At 37.1% G+C, this 18,467-nt stretch overlaps 1 protein-coding gene across 1 annotated transcript in view; it reads left to right on the top strand.

Annotated features, from left to right (window-relative positions):
- The first annotated feature begins 477 nt into the window (after nucleotides 1-477).
- Nucleotides 478-18,467, top strand: part of TAFA2 (TAFA chemokine like family member 2) — a 162,957-nt gene continuing 144,967 nt past the window's right edge. Inside the window, exon 1 of the mRNA XM_049881582.1 lies at nucleotides 478-589. Coding sequence (XP_049737539.1) covers nucleotides 484-589 — 106 coding nt within the window. The 5' untranslated portion in view covers nucleotides 478-483. The remainder of the gene's footprint in view (nucleotides 590-18,467) is intronic.

Genomic DNA, 18,467 nt, shown 5'->3' with positions numbered 1-18,467 from the left:
TCAAAAGAGATTGGCTTAAGAAATTAATCTTGTAGATCTCATCAATATAACTGCCGCTAATCCATTTTATTACATTGTAGTGATAGGATTTACAATACATAGGGAAATCACATAAAATGGTGAACAATCACACAATACAGGGACTCGTGGCCCAGCTAAGTTGACAGATATTTTGGGGGGACACAATTCAATCCATGACAATAAGTTACATCTATGTTTATATTGGGAGAAAAATGGTAATATTTCCTAACTGATTTAGGCTATTAAGTGGCCAAAGACTTACCTCTTGCATCATATTTAAGGTACATTGTTTGGAAAACTTTTATTTTCTCTGTTCATATTTTATATACAGTTAACACCATTTTAAACCCAAGAACTGTCATTTTCAGAAGTTAAAGAAATTTAGCTTTAGGTAGAACACTATTACAATGGAAAAGCAATGGTTTCACATGCTTAATCTTTACATATTTTTTGATTTGCAGGATGAGTAAGAGATACTTACAGAAAGCAACAAAAGGAAAACTGCTAATAATAATATTTATTGTAACCTTGTGGGGGAAAGTTGTATCCAGTGCAAACCACCATAAAGGTAAGCTCTTCTGTTTTCTTTCTCAGCTACCTGTGGAAAGTGACTTGCCTTAACAGAGACTGTAGCATTGTTTCCACTGGTCTGTTAAATTTTATGGGCATAGGTATTGGGTATGGGTCCCCCGGCAGTCCTCTGTAAGTAAAAATGCAGAGAGAGTTATTCATAAATGGCTTTGCTAGGAGAGGAATGATTATTTAAATGTTTTTAGGACTATGCTATTTTTATGAATAGTATTTGAAGAATATGGAATTGTAACCCTGCCTTTACCCCCTTCATTTCCTTTTTTAAAGATAGTTATGTGAGAATGTTGAGTTAATGTGTAATAAAGATAAGTTTTTTATTGCAGTAATCTTCATAAAAAGCATCTTAAATGATATGTATCTTAACATGTATTATGTAAAATGTTTTTTAATGCTGTGTGTGGGTCATGTTTCTTCGACAGAAAGAAAAGTGAAAATATTCTCTTACCCTTTTGCCAGAGTATTGCTTTGACCACTATTTGGGCACTGCCCTCAGTTTGATATGCAGCACTTTCAATTCTGCCATGAAAATATTTGTTGTATAAAACCCGTTGACATCGAGTTGATTTCGATTCATACCACATATGTGTTAAGCTTGACAGCTCAAAATTATACCTTTTCTGTCCTTTTTCCTGGCCATAAAACTCAGTACAATGAGTAACTGCCAAATGAATAAAAATGGGGCTATTTCTGAACTGTCACTACAATAATTAAGGATTCATAACCTAAAAAGTCAACTTAGATTTTTCTGTGAAATATGACTTTACAATTCAATTTTTAATCCACTGTAATGTCTAAATACTGCAACTTACTTTCATATTCTGTTTTTGAGTGAAGAGGGAAATTAAGACTCCTTTGAATTCTGTTACGCCTAAATTAGTTACATGTGTGCATTTAATTTGTATTACATGGAACGTTAGCAGCAGAGAAAAAAGGTGTGGTGTGAGGGAGTGATGCCTGGGAGACGAGTCTCTGCTGTTTGTGTTTAAAACCAAAAAGGGACATTCTGGAAATAAGAGAATTTTATGAAGTGGTCCTTCATATTCTATATTTTGTAATCCTTTTTTTCCCTTACAGTGTATATTGATACCATTTTTGAAGCTACTTTTAACAGTTTTTAAGTTGTGTTGTGGTTTATGCTAACTCCAAAATGAAGATCTCTTCTAACTCCTTGGCAAGAGAATATATACGAGATTACTCATTTTGTTAAGAGAGCTTACTTAAATTGACAGCATATTTATAGATGATAAAGGAGGTCTTTGTTTTCTGAGTGTGTGTGTGCGCGTGTATGGTTGTTTTGCTGTTCCATGTCCACCCTGCCAATGATGTTTTGAGTGAAAATTTGAGGAGAGCATTTGTTTTCCTTCTTTCCTTCCTTCTTCCCCCCCTTTCTTCCTTCATTTCCTCTTCATATTTTTCATACAAATGTTTTCTTTTGAACTGCTTTACACATAAAATAATGTATAATATATATGTAAGTTTTAGGGCATGCTAATAAAGTGAATACCAGTGTACTTACCACCCAGCTCAGAGAGGTCACATTTCTAATACTCCTGAAGCTGCCTATGTCTGCCACTCTGATCTGATTTCTTGCCTCCTTACCCAAGGTAATTGCTTTTCTAAATTTTGCAATTATCCTTCCTTTGCTTTTATTTATAATTTCACCATGTATTTATATACATCTAAATAAGATATTGCTTAAATTTGGTTATAAGTATGTAAATAGTATTATGCTCTAAGTATATTTTTGTATTTTGCTTTTTTATCCAGTAATATATTTGTGAGATTCACTATAGTTGATTGTATATGTTGTTGTTGTTAGTTGCTGTTGAGTCGGCTCTGACTCATAGTAACCCCATACACAACAGAATTAAGTCTCTCCAGGTCCTGCAGCATCTTGGCGATCCTTGGTATGGAGTCCATTGCGGTGGCCAGTGTGTATTTTGAGTGCCTTTCAACTAGGGGGCTCATATTGCAGCAGTATGTTGTTGTTGTTATCAGGTGCCGTCGAGTTGGTTCCGACTCATAGCTGTGCTATGCACAGCAGAATGAAACACTGCCCGGTCCTGCGCCATCCTTACAATTGCTGTTAAACGCTTGAGCTCATTGTTGCAGCCACTACGTGAATCTACCTCATTGAGGGTATTCTTCTTTTCCACTGACCCTGTACTTTGCCAAGCATGACGTCCTTCTCCAGGGACTGATTCCTCCTGACGACATGTCCAAAGTATGTTAGATGCGGTCTCACTATCCTTGCTTCCAAGGAGCATTCTGGTTGTACTTCCTCCAAGACAGATTTGTTCATTCTTTTGGCAGTCTATGGTATATTCAATATTCTTCACCAACACTATGGTTCAAAAAGGCATCAATTCTTCTTTGGTCTTCCTTATTCATTGTCCAGCTTTCAAATGCATACGATGTAATTGAAAATACTGTGGCTTGGGTCAGGCGCACCTTAGTCTTCAAGGTGACACCTTTGCTTCTCAACACTTTCAGGAGGTCCTTTGCAGCAGATTTGCCCAATGCAATGCATCGTTTGATTTCTTGACTGCTGCTTCCATGGCTGTTGATTGTGGATCCAAGTAAAATGAAATCCTTGACAACTTCAATCTTTTCTCTGTTTTTCATGATGTTGCTTATTGGTCCAGTTGTGAGGATGTTTGTTTTCTTTATGTTGAGGTGCAATCCATACTGAAGGCTGTTGTCTTTGATCTTCATTACTAACTGCTTCAATTCCTTTTCACTTTCAGCAAGCAAGGTTGTGTCATCTGCATAAAGCAGGTTGTTAATGAGTCTTACTCCAATCCTGATGCCCCGTTCTTCTTCATATAGTCCAGCTTCTTGGGTTATTTGCTCAGCATACAGATTGAATAGGTATGGTGAAAGGATAAAACCCTGACGCACACCTTTCCTGACTTGAAACTGATCAGTATCCCCTTGTTCTGTCTGAACAACTGCCTCTTGATCTACATAAAGGTTCCTCGTGAGCACAATTAAGTGTCCTGGGATTCTTATTCTTCGCAATGTTATCCATAATTTGTTATGACCCACATAGTTGAATGCCTTTGCATAGTCAATAAAACACAGGTAAACACCCTTCTGGTATTCTCTGCTTTCAGCCAGGATCTATCTGACATCAGCAATGTCATCAGTATATTGGAATATATTCTGTTGTGATCATAGAGTTTTCATTGGCTAGTTCTCAGTAGAAGATTGGCAGGCCTTTCCTCCTAGTCTTAGTCTGAAAACTCTGCTGAAACTTATCCACCATGGGTGACCCTGCTGGTACTTGAAATAACAGTGACATACCTCCCAGCATCATAGCAACACACAAGCCACACAGTATAACAAACTGACTAATTGCATATAGTTGTAGTTCATTCATTTTTTTGCTGTTGCTCAATAATTTATTGTATGACAATATCACAATTGATATATTTTTTTTGTCCACGAATATTTGGTATTCTTTTTTTCTTACCACTATGAACAATGCTTCTATAAACATTCGGGTGCACATGTGTAAGGGTTTCCCTGGGGCACATTCCTACGAGCAGAATTGCTGGTTCACTGGGCATGCATGTCTTCAGTCTAACCAGAAATGCCAAGTGGTTTTCCAGTGTGGTAGCACTAATAAAGTTTTTCAAAGCATTTGCTTATTGTCTTTTAATCTCTGCTGTATCTTAGTTACCTCTCCTCTTTCATTTAGAATATCATTTACTCATGCTGTATCTCTGCTTCTCTTGATTAGTCTCACCAGGAGTTTGCCAATTTTATTAGCTTTTTTAAACAACTAATTTTTGCTTTTGTTGATTCTCTTATTTGTATCATTTTCTATTTCATTGCTTTCTGTTCTATTATGTCATTTATTTATTTTATTATTTATATAACAAATACATAATTTTACTTCATATGTGCCGGGCTCTCTTGGGGAAATGAAACTTCCCTCAGTGCTCTTGTAAAAACCCCTGGTCTCCTGAGGCTCTTTACACACCATAAGCATTAAATGTGTAGCCATCTGTATAGTTAATTGCTCTGATGCAAAAAGATAATAAAACTTATTTTCCTAGGAAGGCTAAACAGTTGCAGCCTGAATTTGGTTAGTAGGTCAAGCTCCCAAGATGCCAGAAAACTGGGGTACTAATTCCTTAAGTATGAAGCCCTGGCCTTGGAGACACCTGGGGTTTATCTGACTGTTGGAAATACATATTTATATTCCAAAAGGTTAGGATGAGAACCTAGGACCCTTTTTATCCCATCTCAAAGGAGAAAAAGATTTTTCTTTCATTTTTGGAGAGGAGGGAAGGGCTGGTTATATAAATTAGTGGTTATATGAAACAAAACTGCCTGGATTTGAATCCTGGTTCCAACAGTTACTAATGAGGCCACATTGTAGTTTTGATTTGCATTTCTCTAATGGCTAATGATCGTGAGCATTTCTCATGTGTCTGTTAGCTGCCTGAATGTTTTCCTTAAGTGTCTGTTCATGTCCTTTGCCCAGTTTTTAATTGGATTATTTGTCTTGTTTTTGTTGAAGTGTTGCAGTACCTTACAGATTTTAGAGATTAGACCTTAGTTGTGTATGTTGTAGCCAAATTTTTTTTCCCATTCTGCAGGTTGTCTTTTTAATCTTTTGGTGAAGTCTTTTGATGAGCGTAAGTGCTTAATTTTTAGGAGCTCCCAGTTATCTAGTTTATTTTCTGGTGTTTGTGTATCATTATTTATGGTTTATGTCCTAAATATGCTATATAGTAGGGCCCCTAGCATTGTCTCTATTTTTTTGATGATGACCTTTATCATTTTAGATTTTATATTTAGGTCTTTGATCCATTTTCAGTTAGTTTTTGTGTATGGTATGAGGTATGAATCTTGTTTCATATTTTTACAGATGGACATCCAGTTACAAAAGCTCCATTTGTTAAAGAGACTGTCTTTTCCCCCTTTTAATGGACTTTGACCCTTTGTCAAATATCAGATGCTCATAGATGGGTGGATTTATATCTGGGTTCTCAATTCTGTTCCATTGGTCTTTGTGTCTGTTGTTGTACCAGTACCAGGCTGTTTTGACTAGTGTGGTGGCATAATAGGTTCTAATCAGGTACAACACTATCAGTTCTATGATAATATCCATAGGCCTACAAGGAAGACCAGTTAATATGAATGTATTAGTCATCTAGTGCTGCTTTAACAGAAATACTGCAAGTGGATGGCTTTAACAAACAGAAGTTTATTCTCTCACAGTCTATTAGGCTAGAAGTACAAATTCAGGGTGTCAGTTCCACGGGAAAGATTTCTGTCTCTGTTGGCTGTGGAGGAAGGTCCTTGTCATCAACCTTCTCCTGGACTAGGAACTTCTCTGTGTGGGAACTGTGGGTCCAAAGGATGCCCTCTGCTCCTGGTGCTGCTTTCTTGGTGGTATGAGGACCCCATGCCTCTCTGTTTGCTTCTTTCTTTTACATCTCAAAAGAGACTGGCTTAACACACAATCTAATCTTATAGATCTCATCAATATAACTGCCACTAATCCATCTTATAAACATCATAGTGTTAGAGTTTGCAACATATAGGAAAATGACATTAGATGACAAAATGGTTGACAATCACATAATACTGGGAATCATGGCATAGTCCAGTGGACAGATATTTTGGGGGGACACAATTCAGTCTATGACATGACAATTATTCGAATTTACACACTAACCACTAAGGCCAAAGATGAAGAAACGGAAGATTTTTACCAACTTCTGCAGTCTGAAATTGATAAAATATTCAATCAGGATTTATTGATAATTACTGCTGATTGGAATATGAAAGTTGGAAACAAAGAAGAAGGATCAGTAGTTGGAAAATATGGCCTTGGTAGTAGAAACAGTGCCGAAGATTACATCGTAGAATTTTGCAAAACCAATGACTTCTTTGCAAATATCTTTTTTTGCTAACAAACTATTACTATGCACCTGGACCTCACCAGATGGAATACACAGGAATCAAATAGACTACATCTATGAAAAGGGACTATGGAAAAGCTCAATATTATCAGTCAGAACAAGGCCAGGAGCCAACTGTGGACCAGAACATCAATTGCTCATATGCAATTTCAAGTTGGTATTGAAGAAAATTGGGACAGGTTCATGAGAGCCAAAGTACAACCTTGAACATACACTCCCTGAATTTAGAGACTATCTCAAGAATGGATTTGATGTGTTGAACACTAATGACCAAAGAACAGAAGAGTTATGGAATGACATCAAGGACATCATACATGAAGCAAGCAAAAGGTCATCAAAAAGACAGGAAAGAAAGAAAAGACCAAAATAGATGTCAGAAGAAACTCTGAAACTTGCTCTTGAATGTCAAGTAGCTAAAGAAAGAGGAAGAAATGACTATGTAAAAGAGCTGAACAGAATATTTTGAAGGGTGGCTTGAGAAAACAAAATAAAACATTATAATGACATGTGCAAAGACCTGGAGATAGAAAACCAAAAGAGGAAGAACACTTGGCATTTCTCAAGCTGAAAGAGCTAAAGAAAAAAATCAAGCCTTGAGTTTTCATACTGAAGGATTCTGCAGGAAAAATATTAAAGGATGCAGGAAACATCAAAAGAAGATGGAAGGAATACACAGAGTCGCTATACCAAAAAGAATTGGTCGGCATTCAACCTTTTCAAGAGGTAATGTATGATCAGGAAGCAATGGTACTGAAGGAAGAGGTCCAAGCTGCTTGAAGGCATTGATGAAAAACAAGGCTCCAGGAACTGGCGATGGAATACCAATTGAGATGTTTCAACAAATGGTTGCAACGCTGGAAGTGCTCACTCATCTATGCCAAGGAATTTGGAAGACAGCTACCTGGCCAACTGACTGGAAGAGATCCATATTTATGCCTCTTCCAAAAAGAGGTGATTCAACCAAATGTGGAAATTATTGAACAGTATCATTAATATCACACACAAGCAAAATTTTGCTGACCATTATTCAAAAGCACTGCAGCAGTATATCGATAGGGAACTCCAAGAAATTCAAGCTGGATTCAGAAGAGAATGTGGAACCAGGGATATCATTGCTGATATCAGATGGATCCTGGCTGAAAGCAGAGCATACCAGAAAGATGTTTACCTGTGTTTTATTGACTATGCAAAGGCATTTGACTGTGTGGATCATAACAAATTATGGATAAAATTGGGAATGATGGGAATTCCAGAACACTTAATTGTGCTCATGAGGAACCTGTACGTAGATCAAAAGGCAGTCGTTTGAGAAGAACAAGGCAATACTGTGCAGTTTAAAGTCATGAAAGACGTGTGTCAGGATTGTATCCTTTCACCATACTTGCTCAATCTGTGTGCTGAATACATATTCTGAGAAGCTGGACTACATGAAGACTGTATGGGCATCAGTATTGGAGGAAGACTCATTAACAACCTGGGATATGCAGATGACACAACCTTGCTTGCTGAGAACGAAGAGGACTTGAAGCACTTACTGACGAAAATCAAAGACTGCAGCCTTCAGTATGAATTACACCTCAATATAAAGAAGACAGAAATCCTCACAAATGGTCCAATAAGCAACAGCATGAGAAAAAAATGAAGTTGTCAAGGATTTCACTTTGCCTGGATCCACAATCAACACCCATGGAAGCAGCAGTCAAGAAATCAAAAGTTGCATCGCATTAGGTAAATCTGCTGCAAAAGACCTCGTTAAAGTGTTGAAAAGCAAAGTTGTCACCTTGAAGACTAAGGTGAACCTGACCCAAGCCATGGTGTTTTCAGTCACCTCATATGTATGTGAAAGCTGAACAATGAATAAGGAAGATCTAAGAAGAATTGATGCCTTTGAATTGTGTTGTTGGTGAAGAATATTGAATATACCATGGACTACCAAAAGGATGAACAAATCTGTCTCAGAAGAAGTACAACCAGAATGCTCCTTAGAAGGAAGGATGATGAGACTATGTCTCACATAATTTGGACATGTTATTAAGAAGGAACAGTCCCTGGAGAAGGACATCATAGCTGCAACAATGGGTTCAAGCATAACAACGATTGTGAGAATGTATCAGGACTTGGCAGTGTTTTTTTGTGTTGTCCTAGTTTTGCTATGAGCGGGAACTTGACAGCATCTGACAACAACAGAGTTAGGTAATGTGGGACCTCCTACTTTGTTCTTCTTCAGTAATGCTTTACTTATCTGGGGCCTCATACCTTTCCAGGTAATGTTGATGATTTGTTTCTCTGTGTCATTAAGGAATGCTGTTGAAATTTCAGGAGTGCATTATATCTGTAGATCGCTTTGGGTAAAATGACATTTTCGCAATGTTGACTCTTCCTACCCATGAGCATGGTATGTTTTTCCATATATGTAAGTGTCCTTTGGTTTTTTGCAGTAGTGTTTTGTAGTTTGTATAGCTCTTTCACATCCCTGGTTAGATTTATTCCTAAGCACTTTATCTTCTTCGGGACTATTATAAATGGTGTTGTTTTGGTGATTTCCTTTTTGAAGTTCTCTTTGTTGGTGTAGAGGCATTCAACTCATTACTGCATACTAATCTTGTATCCCCCCCACGTGTCTGTTAGTTTGTCATACTGTGGGGGCTTGCATGTTGCTGTGATGCTGGCAACTATGCCACCGGTATTCAGATAGCAGGAGGGTCATCCATGGAGGACAGGCTTCAGCTGAGCTTCCGGACTAAGACAGACTAGGAAGAAGGACCTGGCAGTCTGCTTCTGAAAAGCATTAGCCAGTGAAAAGCTTATGAATAGCAGCGGAACACTGTGTGATTTAGTGCTGGAAGATGAGCCCCCCCCCGGTTGGAAGGCACTCAGAAGTTGACTGGGGAAGAGCTGCCTCCTCAAAGTAGAGTCGACCTTAATGACATGGGTGGAATAAAGCTTTTGGGACCTTCATTTGCTGATGTGGCGTGACTCAAAATGAGAAGAAAACAGCTGCAAACATCCATTAATAATCGGAACCTGGAATGTAAGAAATATGAATCTAGGAAAATTAGAAATCGTGAAAAATGAAATGGAATGCATAAACATCGATATCCTAGGCATTAGTAAGCTGAAATGGACTGGTATTGGCTGTTTTGAATTGGGCAGTCATACAGTCTACTATGCTGGGAATGACAACTTGAAGAGAAATGGTGTTGCATTCATTGTTAAAAAGAGCATTTCAAGATGTATCCTGAAGTACAATGCTGTCAGTGATAGGATAATATCCATACGCTTATAAGGAAGACCAGTGAATACGACTATTATTCAAATTTATGCACCAACCACTAGAGCCAAAGATGAAGAAATAGAAGATACTTATCAGCTGGTGCAGTCTGAAATTGATCGAACATGCAATCAAGATGCATTGATAATTACTGGCGATTGGAATATGAAAGTTGGAAACAAAGAAGAAGGATCAGTAGTTGGAAAATATGGTCTTGGTGATAGAAAGAATGCCGGAGATCAAATGATAGAATTTTGCAAGACCAATGACTTCTTCATTGCAAATACCTTCTTTCACCAACATAAATGGTGACTATACACATGGACCTCACCAAATGGAATGCACAGAAATCAAATTGACTCCATCTGTGGAAAGAGACAATGGAAAAGCTCAATATCATCAGTCAGAACAAGGCCAGAGGCCGACTGTGGAATAGACCATCAATTGCTCATATGCAAAATCAAGCTGAAACTGAAGAAAATCAGAGCAAATCCATGAGAGCCAAAACATGACCTTGACTATATCCCACCTGTATTTAGAGACCATGTGAAGAATAGATTTGATGCATTGAACGCTACTGACCAAAGACCAGATGAGTTGTGGAATGACATCATACATGAAGAAAGCAAGAGGTCATTGAAAAGACAGGAAAGAAAGAAAAGACCAAGATGGATGTCAGAGGAGACTCTGAAACTTGCTCTCAAACATTGAGCACCTAAAGCAAAAGGAAGAATTGATGAAGTAAAAGAACTGAACAGAAGATTTCAAAGGGCGGCTCGAGAAGACTAAGTAAAGTATCATAATGACATGGGCAAAGAGCTGGAGATGGAAAACCAAAAGGGAAGAACATGCTCGGCATTTCTCAAGCTGAAAGAACTGAAGAAAAAATTCAAGCCCCGAGTTGCAATTGTGAAGGATTCCATGGGGAAAATATTAAATGACACAGGAAGCATCAAAAGAAGATGGAAGGAATACACAGAGTCATTATACCAAAAAGAATTAGTCGATGTTCAGCCACTTCAAGAGGCAGCATATGATCAGGGACCGATGGTACTGAAGGAAGAAGTCCAAGCTGCTCTGAAGGCATTGGCAAAAAACAAGGCTCCAGGAATTGATGGAATATCAATTGAGATGTTTCAACAAACAGATGCAGCACAGGAGGTGCTCACTTGTCTATGCCAAGAAATATGGAAGACAGCTTCCTGGCCAACTGACTGGAAGAGATCCATATTTATGCCTATTCCCAAAAAAGGTGATCCAACTGAATGTGGAAATTATAGAACAATATCATTAATATCACGGGCAAGGAAAATTTTGCTGAAGATCATTCAAAAAACAACTGCAGCAGTATACTGATAGGGAACTGCCAGAAATTCAGGGTGGTTTCCGGAGAGGATGTGGAACCAGGGATATCATTGCCGTTGGCAGATGGATCCTGGCTGAAAGCAAAGAATACCAGAAGGATGTTTACCTGTATTTTATTGATTATGCAAAGGCATTCGACTGTGTGGATCATAAGAAACTATGGATAACACTGAGAAGAATGGGAATTCTGGAACATTTAACTGTGCTCATGAGGAACCTTTACATAGATCAAGAGGCAGTTGTTTGCACAGAACAAGGGTATACTGATTGGTTTAAAGTCAGGAAAGGTGTGGGTCAGGGTTGTATTCTTTCACCATACCTATTTAATCTGTATGCTGAACAGATAATACAAGAAGCTGGGCTGTAGGAAGAAGAACGGGGCATCAGGATTGGAGGAAGACTCAACAACCTGCGTTATGCAGATGACACAACCTTGCTTGCTGAAAGTGAAGAGGACTTGAAGCACTTACTAATGAAGATTAAAGACCACAGCCTTTAGTATGGATTACACCTCAACGTAAAGTAAACAAAACTCCTCAGAACTGGACCAATGAGCAACATCATGATAAACGGAGAAAAGATTGAAGTTGTCAAGGATTTCATTTTACTTGGATCCACAGTCAACAACCATGGAAGCAGCAGTCAAGAAATCAAAAGACGCACTGCATTGGGCAAATCTGCTGCAAAGGACCTCTTCAAAGTGTTGAAGAGCAAAGATGTCACCCTGAAGACTAAGGTGTGCCCGACCCAAGCCATGGTATTTTCAATCATATCGTATGCATGCGAAAGCTGGACAATGAATAAGGAAGACCGAAGAAGAGTTGATGCCTTTGAATTGTGGTGTTGGCAAAGAATATTGAATATACCATGCACTGCCAAAAGAATGAACAAATCTGTCTTAGAAGAAGTGCGGCCAGAATGCTCCTTAGAGGCAAGGATGGTGAGACTGCGTCTTACATACTTTGAACAAGTTGTCAGGAGGGATCAGTCTTTGGAGAAGGACATCATGCTTGGCAGAGTACAGGGTCATAGGAGAAGAGGAAGACCCTCAACGAGGTGGATTGGCACAGTGGCTGCAACAATGACCTCAAGCATAAAAAAGATTGTAAGGATGGCGCAGGACCGGGCAGTGTTTCGTTCTATTGTGCATAGGGTTGCTATGAGTCGGAACTGACTTGAGGGCACCTAACAACACCAACAGGATCTCCAGCACAATTTTGAATACGGGTGGTGATAAAGGGCATCCTTGTCTGGTTTCCATTCTCAAGGGCAATGCTTTTAGTCTCTCTCTGTTTGGAATGATGTTGGCCGTTGACTTTGTATATGTGTACTTTAATATGTCAAGTAATTTCCCTTCTATTCCTATTTTGCTGAGAGTTTTCATCAGGAATGGGATTTCAAATTTGTCAAATGCCTTTTCTGAGTTGATTGATAAGACCATGTGTTTCTTTTCTTTGATTTTATTTATGTGGTAGATTAAGTGGTTTGATTTCCTAATGTTGAACCATCCTTGTATAGCTAGTGTGAATCCCACTTGGTCATGATGAATTATTATTTTGATATGGTGTTGAATTCTATTGGCCAGAATTTTGTTGAGAATATTTGCGTCTGTGTTCATGAGGGATATTGAACTGTTGTTTCTTTTTTTGTGGTGTCTTTGCCTGGCTTTGGTATCAGGGTTATGCTGGCTTTATAGAATGAGTTCAGTATTCCTTCTTTTTCTATGCTCTGAAATAGCTTTAGTAATATTGGCATTATCTCTTCCCTGAAAGTTTGGGAGTCCAGGCCATGGCCTTTTTTTTTTTTTTTTTTTGAGTTTTTAAATTACCTTTTCCATCTCTTCTTTTGTTATAGGTTTATTTAGTTGTTTTACCTCTGTTTGTGTTATTTTAGGTAGGTATTGTTTGTAGAAATTTGTCCATTTCCTCTAGGTTTTCAAATTTGTTGGAGTATAATTTTTTATAGTACTCTGTTATGATCCTTTTTTGTTTCAGTTGAGTCTGTTGTGATATCACCCATCTTATTTGTTATTAAGGTTATTTCCTCTTTTGTTTTTCTTTTGTCATTTCAGCCAACAGTTTGCTGATTTTGTTGATCCTTTCAAAGAACCAACTTTTGGCCTTATTGATTCTTTGAATTGTTTTTCTATTCTCAATTTTATTTCTTTCTGCTGTAATCTTTATTTTTTCTTTTCTTCTGGTGCCTGGGGACTTCTTTTGCTGCTTTCTTTCTATTTGTTCAAGTTCTTTAGTTAATGTTTTGATTTTGGCCCTTTCTTCTTTTTTGATGTTTGTTTTTATTGCTATAAGTTGACCTTTAATTATGGCTTTTGCTGTATCCCAAAGATTTAGGCAAGATGTGTTTTCGTTTTCATTTGGTTTTATGAATTTTTTTTTCCATCTTTGATTTCTTTTATTACCCAGTAGTTTCTAAGCAAGGTGTTCAATTTCCATGTATTTGATTTTTCTCCTCACTGTTTCTGTTATAGATTTCTACTTTTATGGTGTTATGATCAGAAAAGATGCTTAAAATCATTTCAATATTTTCGTTTTTGTTAAGGCTTGCTTTGGGGTCTAAAATGTGATCTATTCTGGAGATTGTTCCATGGGCATTAGAAAAGAATGTGTACTTTGCTGCTGTCAGGCAGAATGTTCTGTATATGTCTGTGAGGTTAAGTTGATTGATTGGGGCATTTAGATCTTCTGTATCTTTACTGAATTTCTTTTTAGACGTTGCATCCTTCACCAAAAGTGGTGTGTTGAAGTCTCCTACTATTATTGTGGAACTGTTTCTCTTTTCAGTGCTTTTAAAGTTTGTTTTATATATTTTGGAGCCCTGTCATTGGGTGTGTATATATTTATTACGATTATGTCCTCCTGGTGTATTGACTCTTTTATCATTATATAGTGTCCTTCCTTACTCTTTTTGGTGAATTTTGCTTTGAAGTGTATTTTATTGGAGATTAATATTGCCACTGCTGCTGTTTTTAGTTATTGCTTGCTTGATATATATTCTTCCATTCTTTCAGTTTTAATTTGTTTATGTCTTTGTGTCTAAGGTGTGTCTCTTGTAGACAGCATATAGCTAGGTCATTTTTTTTTTATCCATTCTGCCACTCTCTCTCTCTTTACTGGTACATTTAGTCCATTTACATTCAGTGTAATTATTCATAGTAGGAGTTTACTGCTGTTATTATTATTATTTATTTATTTTTTGGTGTTGATGGTTTGTTTCACTTAATTTTATGTGCTGAATCTTTTTGTTTATGTATTTTCTTTTTATCTCTTTCATTATTGTTGGTTTTGTGTTTGCTGAGTCTTTATATTTTTCTTCTTTTTTATTTTTGATGTGTAGGTTTGTTAGTTTCCTTTGTGGTTACCTTGCAATTTACCTTTATTCTTCTAAGTTTAAGCCAGTCTTTTATTTCTTGATATCGCCTTGACTTTTTCTCCATATGGAAGTTGTATGACTACACCATTTATTGTCACTTTTTTGTTTTGCCGTTGTCATAGTTTAGGTATTAACATTTCTGGTTCCCTATTTTCAGTCTTTTGGCTTTATTTGTTTTTGTGAATTCCCTTTCTGGATTGATATCTGGTTGATCTGTCTTCTGTCCTAGTCTTGGGTTGTTGCCTGATGTTGTTGGTTCACTAACCAGAGGACTGTCTTTAATATTTCTTGTAACTTTGGTCTGGTTTTTTACAAATTCCCTTATTTTCTGTTTATCCAGGAATGACCTAATTTTGCCATTGTATTTAAGAGACAGTTTTGCTGGGTATATAGTCCTTGGCTGGCAATTTTTTGCCTTCAAGGGTTTATATATGTCATCTAGTTGCCTTCTTGTCTCCTTGGTTTCTACTGAGTGAGCTTAGTCTTATTGGTTCACCATTGTAGGTGACTCTTCATTTATCTCTAGCTCCTCTCAGGATTCTTTTCTGTCTTTGGTTTTGGCAAGCTTAACTATGATATGTCCTGGTGACTTTCTTTTGAGGTCTGTCTTGTGTGGTGTCCTTTGAGCTTTTTGGGTAGATATCTTTTCATCTTTCATGATATAGGGGTAGTTTTATGCCAGCAAATCTTCGACCATTGTCTCTGTGTTGTGCAACGGAACAAAACATTGCCTGGTCTTGCACTATCTTCATAATCGTTGTTATGCTGGAACCCATTGTTGCAGCCACTGTGTCAATCCATCTCATTAAGAGTCTTCCTCTTTTTCATTGATCCTCTACTTTACCAAGCATGACATCCCTTCTTATCCCTCCTGATAACATGTCCAGAGTATGTGAGATGCATCCTTGCCATCTTTGCTTCTGAGGGGCTTTCTGTCTGTACTTCTTCCAAGACAGACTTATTCCTTCTTCTGGAAGTCCAGGGTATGTTCAATATTCTTTGCCAACACCACAATTCAAAAGTGTTAATTCTTCTTCTCTCTTACTTATTCATTGTCCAGCTTTCACATGCATATGGGGCAGTTGAAAACACTATGGCTTGGGTCAGGAGCGCCTGAGTCTTTGAGGTGACATCTTTGCTTTTTAACACTTGAAAGACATCTTTTGCAGCAGATAAGGGATGATAAAACCAGATAATTAGCTCTATAGTTATGCAATAACATCTTCCTGTCACGAACAACCAAGTGGAGAATGGTGTTACTGCATTTTCTGACCATAATGAAGAAATGTATGTGTAGGTTTGTTAGTTTCCTTTGTGGTTACCTTGCAATTTACCTTTATTCTTCTAAGTTTAAGCCAGTCTTTTATTTCTTGATATTGCCTTGACTTTTTCTCCATATGGAAGTTGTATGACTACACCATTTATTGTCACTTTTTTGTTTTGCCGTTGTCATAGTTTAGGTATTAACATTTCTGTAGAAATCTTGAGTATTTGGATTTGAAAAACGAGATATCTATGAATCAGAAATTGTTGTCCTCTGCTTAATAAAATATTCTGAGCTTTGGGGAACTAACAGTTCCTCATACACAGACAAATAAATTTACTGCTCAGACTGCCACAAAAAAGATTCCTTCCTGAATTCTCACAATTCTATTGAGCTGGTTATTCAGCACGGATTAACTCAGAGAGTTGTGACAGCCAGTCAGAAAGTGTAAGCATTATTTTCCCTCTTGGAAGCAATTAGGCAGCTTCATATTGGGGGGTTAGAGAGGAAACATTTCGGTTTAGGACTCCAGGTTCTCAGTAAAAAAAATGTAATCATTAATATATTTTCTCACCTTTTCTTTCCCTTCACCATACCCATATCCATGGTTAGGTGTCTAGGTTGGAAAAGGAGCTTATTTTGTGTGAAATAAATACATACAGTTAAAAGCTATACACAGAAAGGAAAACAAAAAATTAGTTTAATTGGCTGATTGAATATAATCTTCACTGGAAATTGAGGTAATTATTAAGCTGAGTTGGAATTTTGATTACATGGAATTTCCTCAACAAAAAAAAGTTTAAAACTAAGGAAAGCTTCTAGTCAAAACCTGGGTGATGTAGCAACTGTTTAAATAAAATTTTTTACTCTTCATTTGCTTGTTGGTTCATCTGGTAGTTTGTTAACTCATCCCACCAACTATACAGTAAACAGTATACATATTGAGTGTCTTTTAAGTACTAGGTTTTAGATCAAGCTCTGGAGATAAAAAAGTGAACAAAACAAACAAGATCCATGCCCTAGTGGCGCTTACAATATGGTGGAGAGACAAATATTAATCGCACATACATGTTTAATTACTAAAGGTCTTAAGTGCTGTGAAGATAACACTTCAGAACGATAAAAGCACTTTAGGTGGTAAAATGGGTGGGTAGAAGTTCAGAGAAGTCTTTTCTAGGGAAGGGACATTTGAGCTATGATCTTATTGGGGAGTTGGAGTTAAGTAGACATAAGGCAGAAGTGGAGACATTCAAGGCAGGTAGAGTAGCCTGTGCAAATGTTCTGAGACAGGAAGAATAAAATGGTTTGAAATTGAAAGACCAATGTGGCTAGAGGAGAGAGAGCAAGAAGGAGGGTGGTGCTCAATTTACTTGGACAGGTCGATGGAGCAGATCCTTTGGGGCCATGTGCAGAATGCTGGTTTACTTACAGTTTAAAATGTGTGTTCTGACTTAGCTAGGATATTACTAGGGTCTCCAAGGCTGGTTTGTAGCTGATTTTGATGCACATCAAAGTTTAAGGACCCTAATTTATGATTTAGTATTTTAAGAACACTGTTTATGAAAACAATTAGATTAATGCCCTAAGAGAAAGAAAAAATAATCAGAGCATAAACTGACTATTCTGGATTTTGAACCCAGATTACTTATTTTATTGAATTTTCAAAGTAATACATGTTTATTTAAGAAACTCACTAAATAAAATATCAAGAAGAGAAATCAAGTTACCCATAATTTTTCCCTACAGAAATTTTATTACTTATGATATTTGGACATATTTTCTGCCAGTGTAGTTTATGAACATATGCATATTTGAAAGCACAGTGTTCATTTCATTCACTTAATTGATTCATTCATACAATTATTGATATATACTAGATGTCAGAGACTATGCTGGCTTTAGCTGGTGATTCTTCTTTAAACCATACAGATAAAGGTTCTGTTTTCCTGGAGTTTACACTTTCATATTCTGACATTTTTCTTCTCCTTTTTATTTTAAGATTGATTATGATTACAGAAGAGTATATAAAATGCATATACACTCTGTTGAATAATTATAAAGACAACAACTGTGCAACTCTAGACCAGGACAAGAAATAGAATATTGCTAGTCTCTGAAAGCCCCTTGTGTCTCTCCGTGATTACCACCCCCTCCTTCCATAGTGGAAGCTCTCTCCTCCCCCAGAGGTAACCTCTTTCCTGACTCATAACCCATAAACGATAGAGTTTTCCTTTATCTGCTTTTTAATTTTGTAAGAACGGAATCCTTCTCTGAGCATTTTTGGTAAGTATGGTTTGCTTCTTATTGCTAACATTTTCTTTTGAGATGCATCCATGTTTTCTGTAGCTATTACTCATTTACATTGCTGTAAAGGATTCCATTGTAAGAATATACTGCAATTTATCTCTTCTACTTTTGGTGGACTTTTGGATCTTTCTAGTTGTTGATTGTTATAGACAATCCTGCTGTAGATATTACTGTACATGTATTTTGATGCACACGTACAAAATTTGTCTAGAATATAATCCTAGGAGTGGAACTGTGTGGATCACATTATAGACACATATTCAACTTTACTTTACCAGTAAATCTTCAGTATTTTTGTATTTTATTGCTATTTATA

Source organism: Elephas maximus, chromosome 4, assembly GCF_024166365.1.
Source record: "Elephas maximus indicus isolate mEleMax1 chromosome 4, mEleMax1 primary haplotype, whole genome shotgun sequence".
Lineage (NCBI taxonomy): Eukaryota > Metazoa > Chordata > Mammalia > Proboscidea > Elephantidae > Elephas > Elephas maximus.
This window is presented reverse-complemented; position numbering and strand designations above follow the sequence as displayed.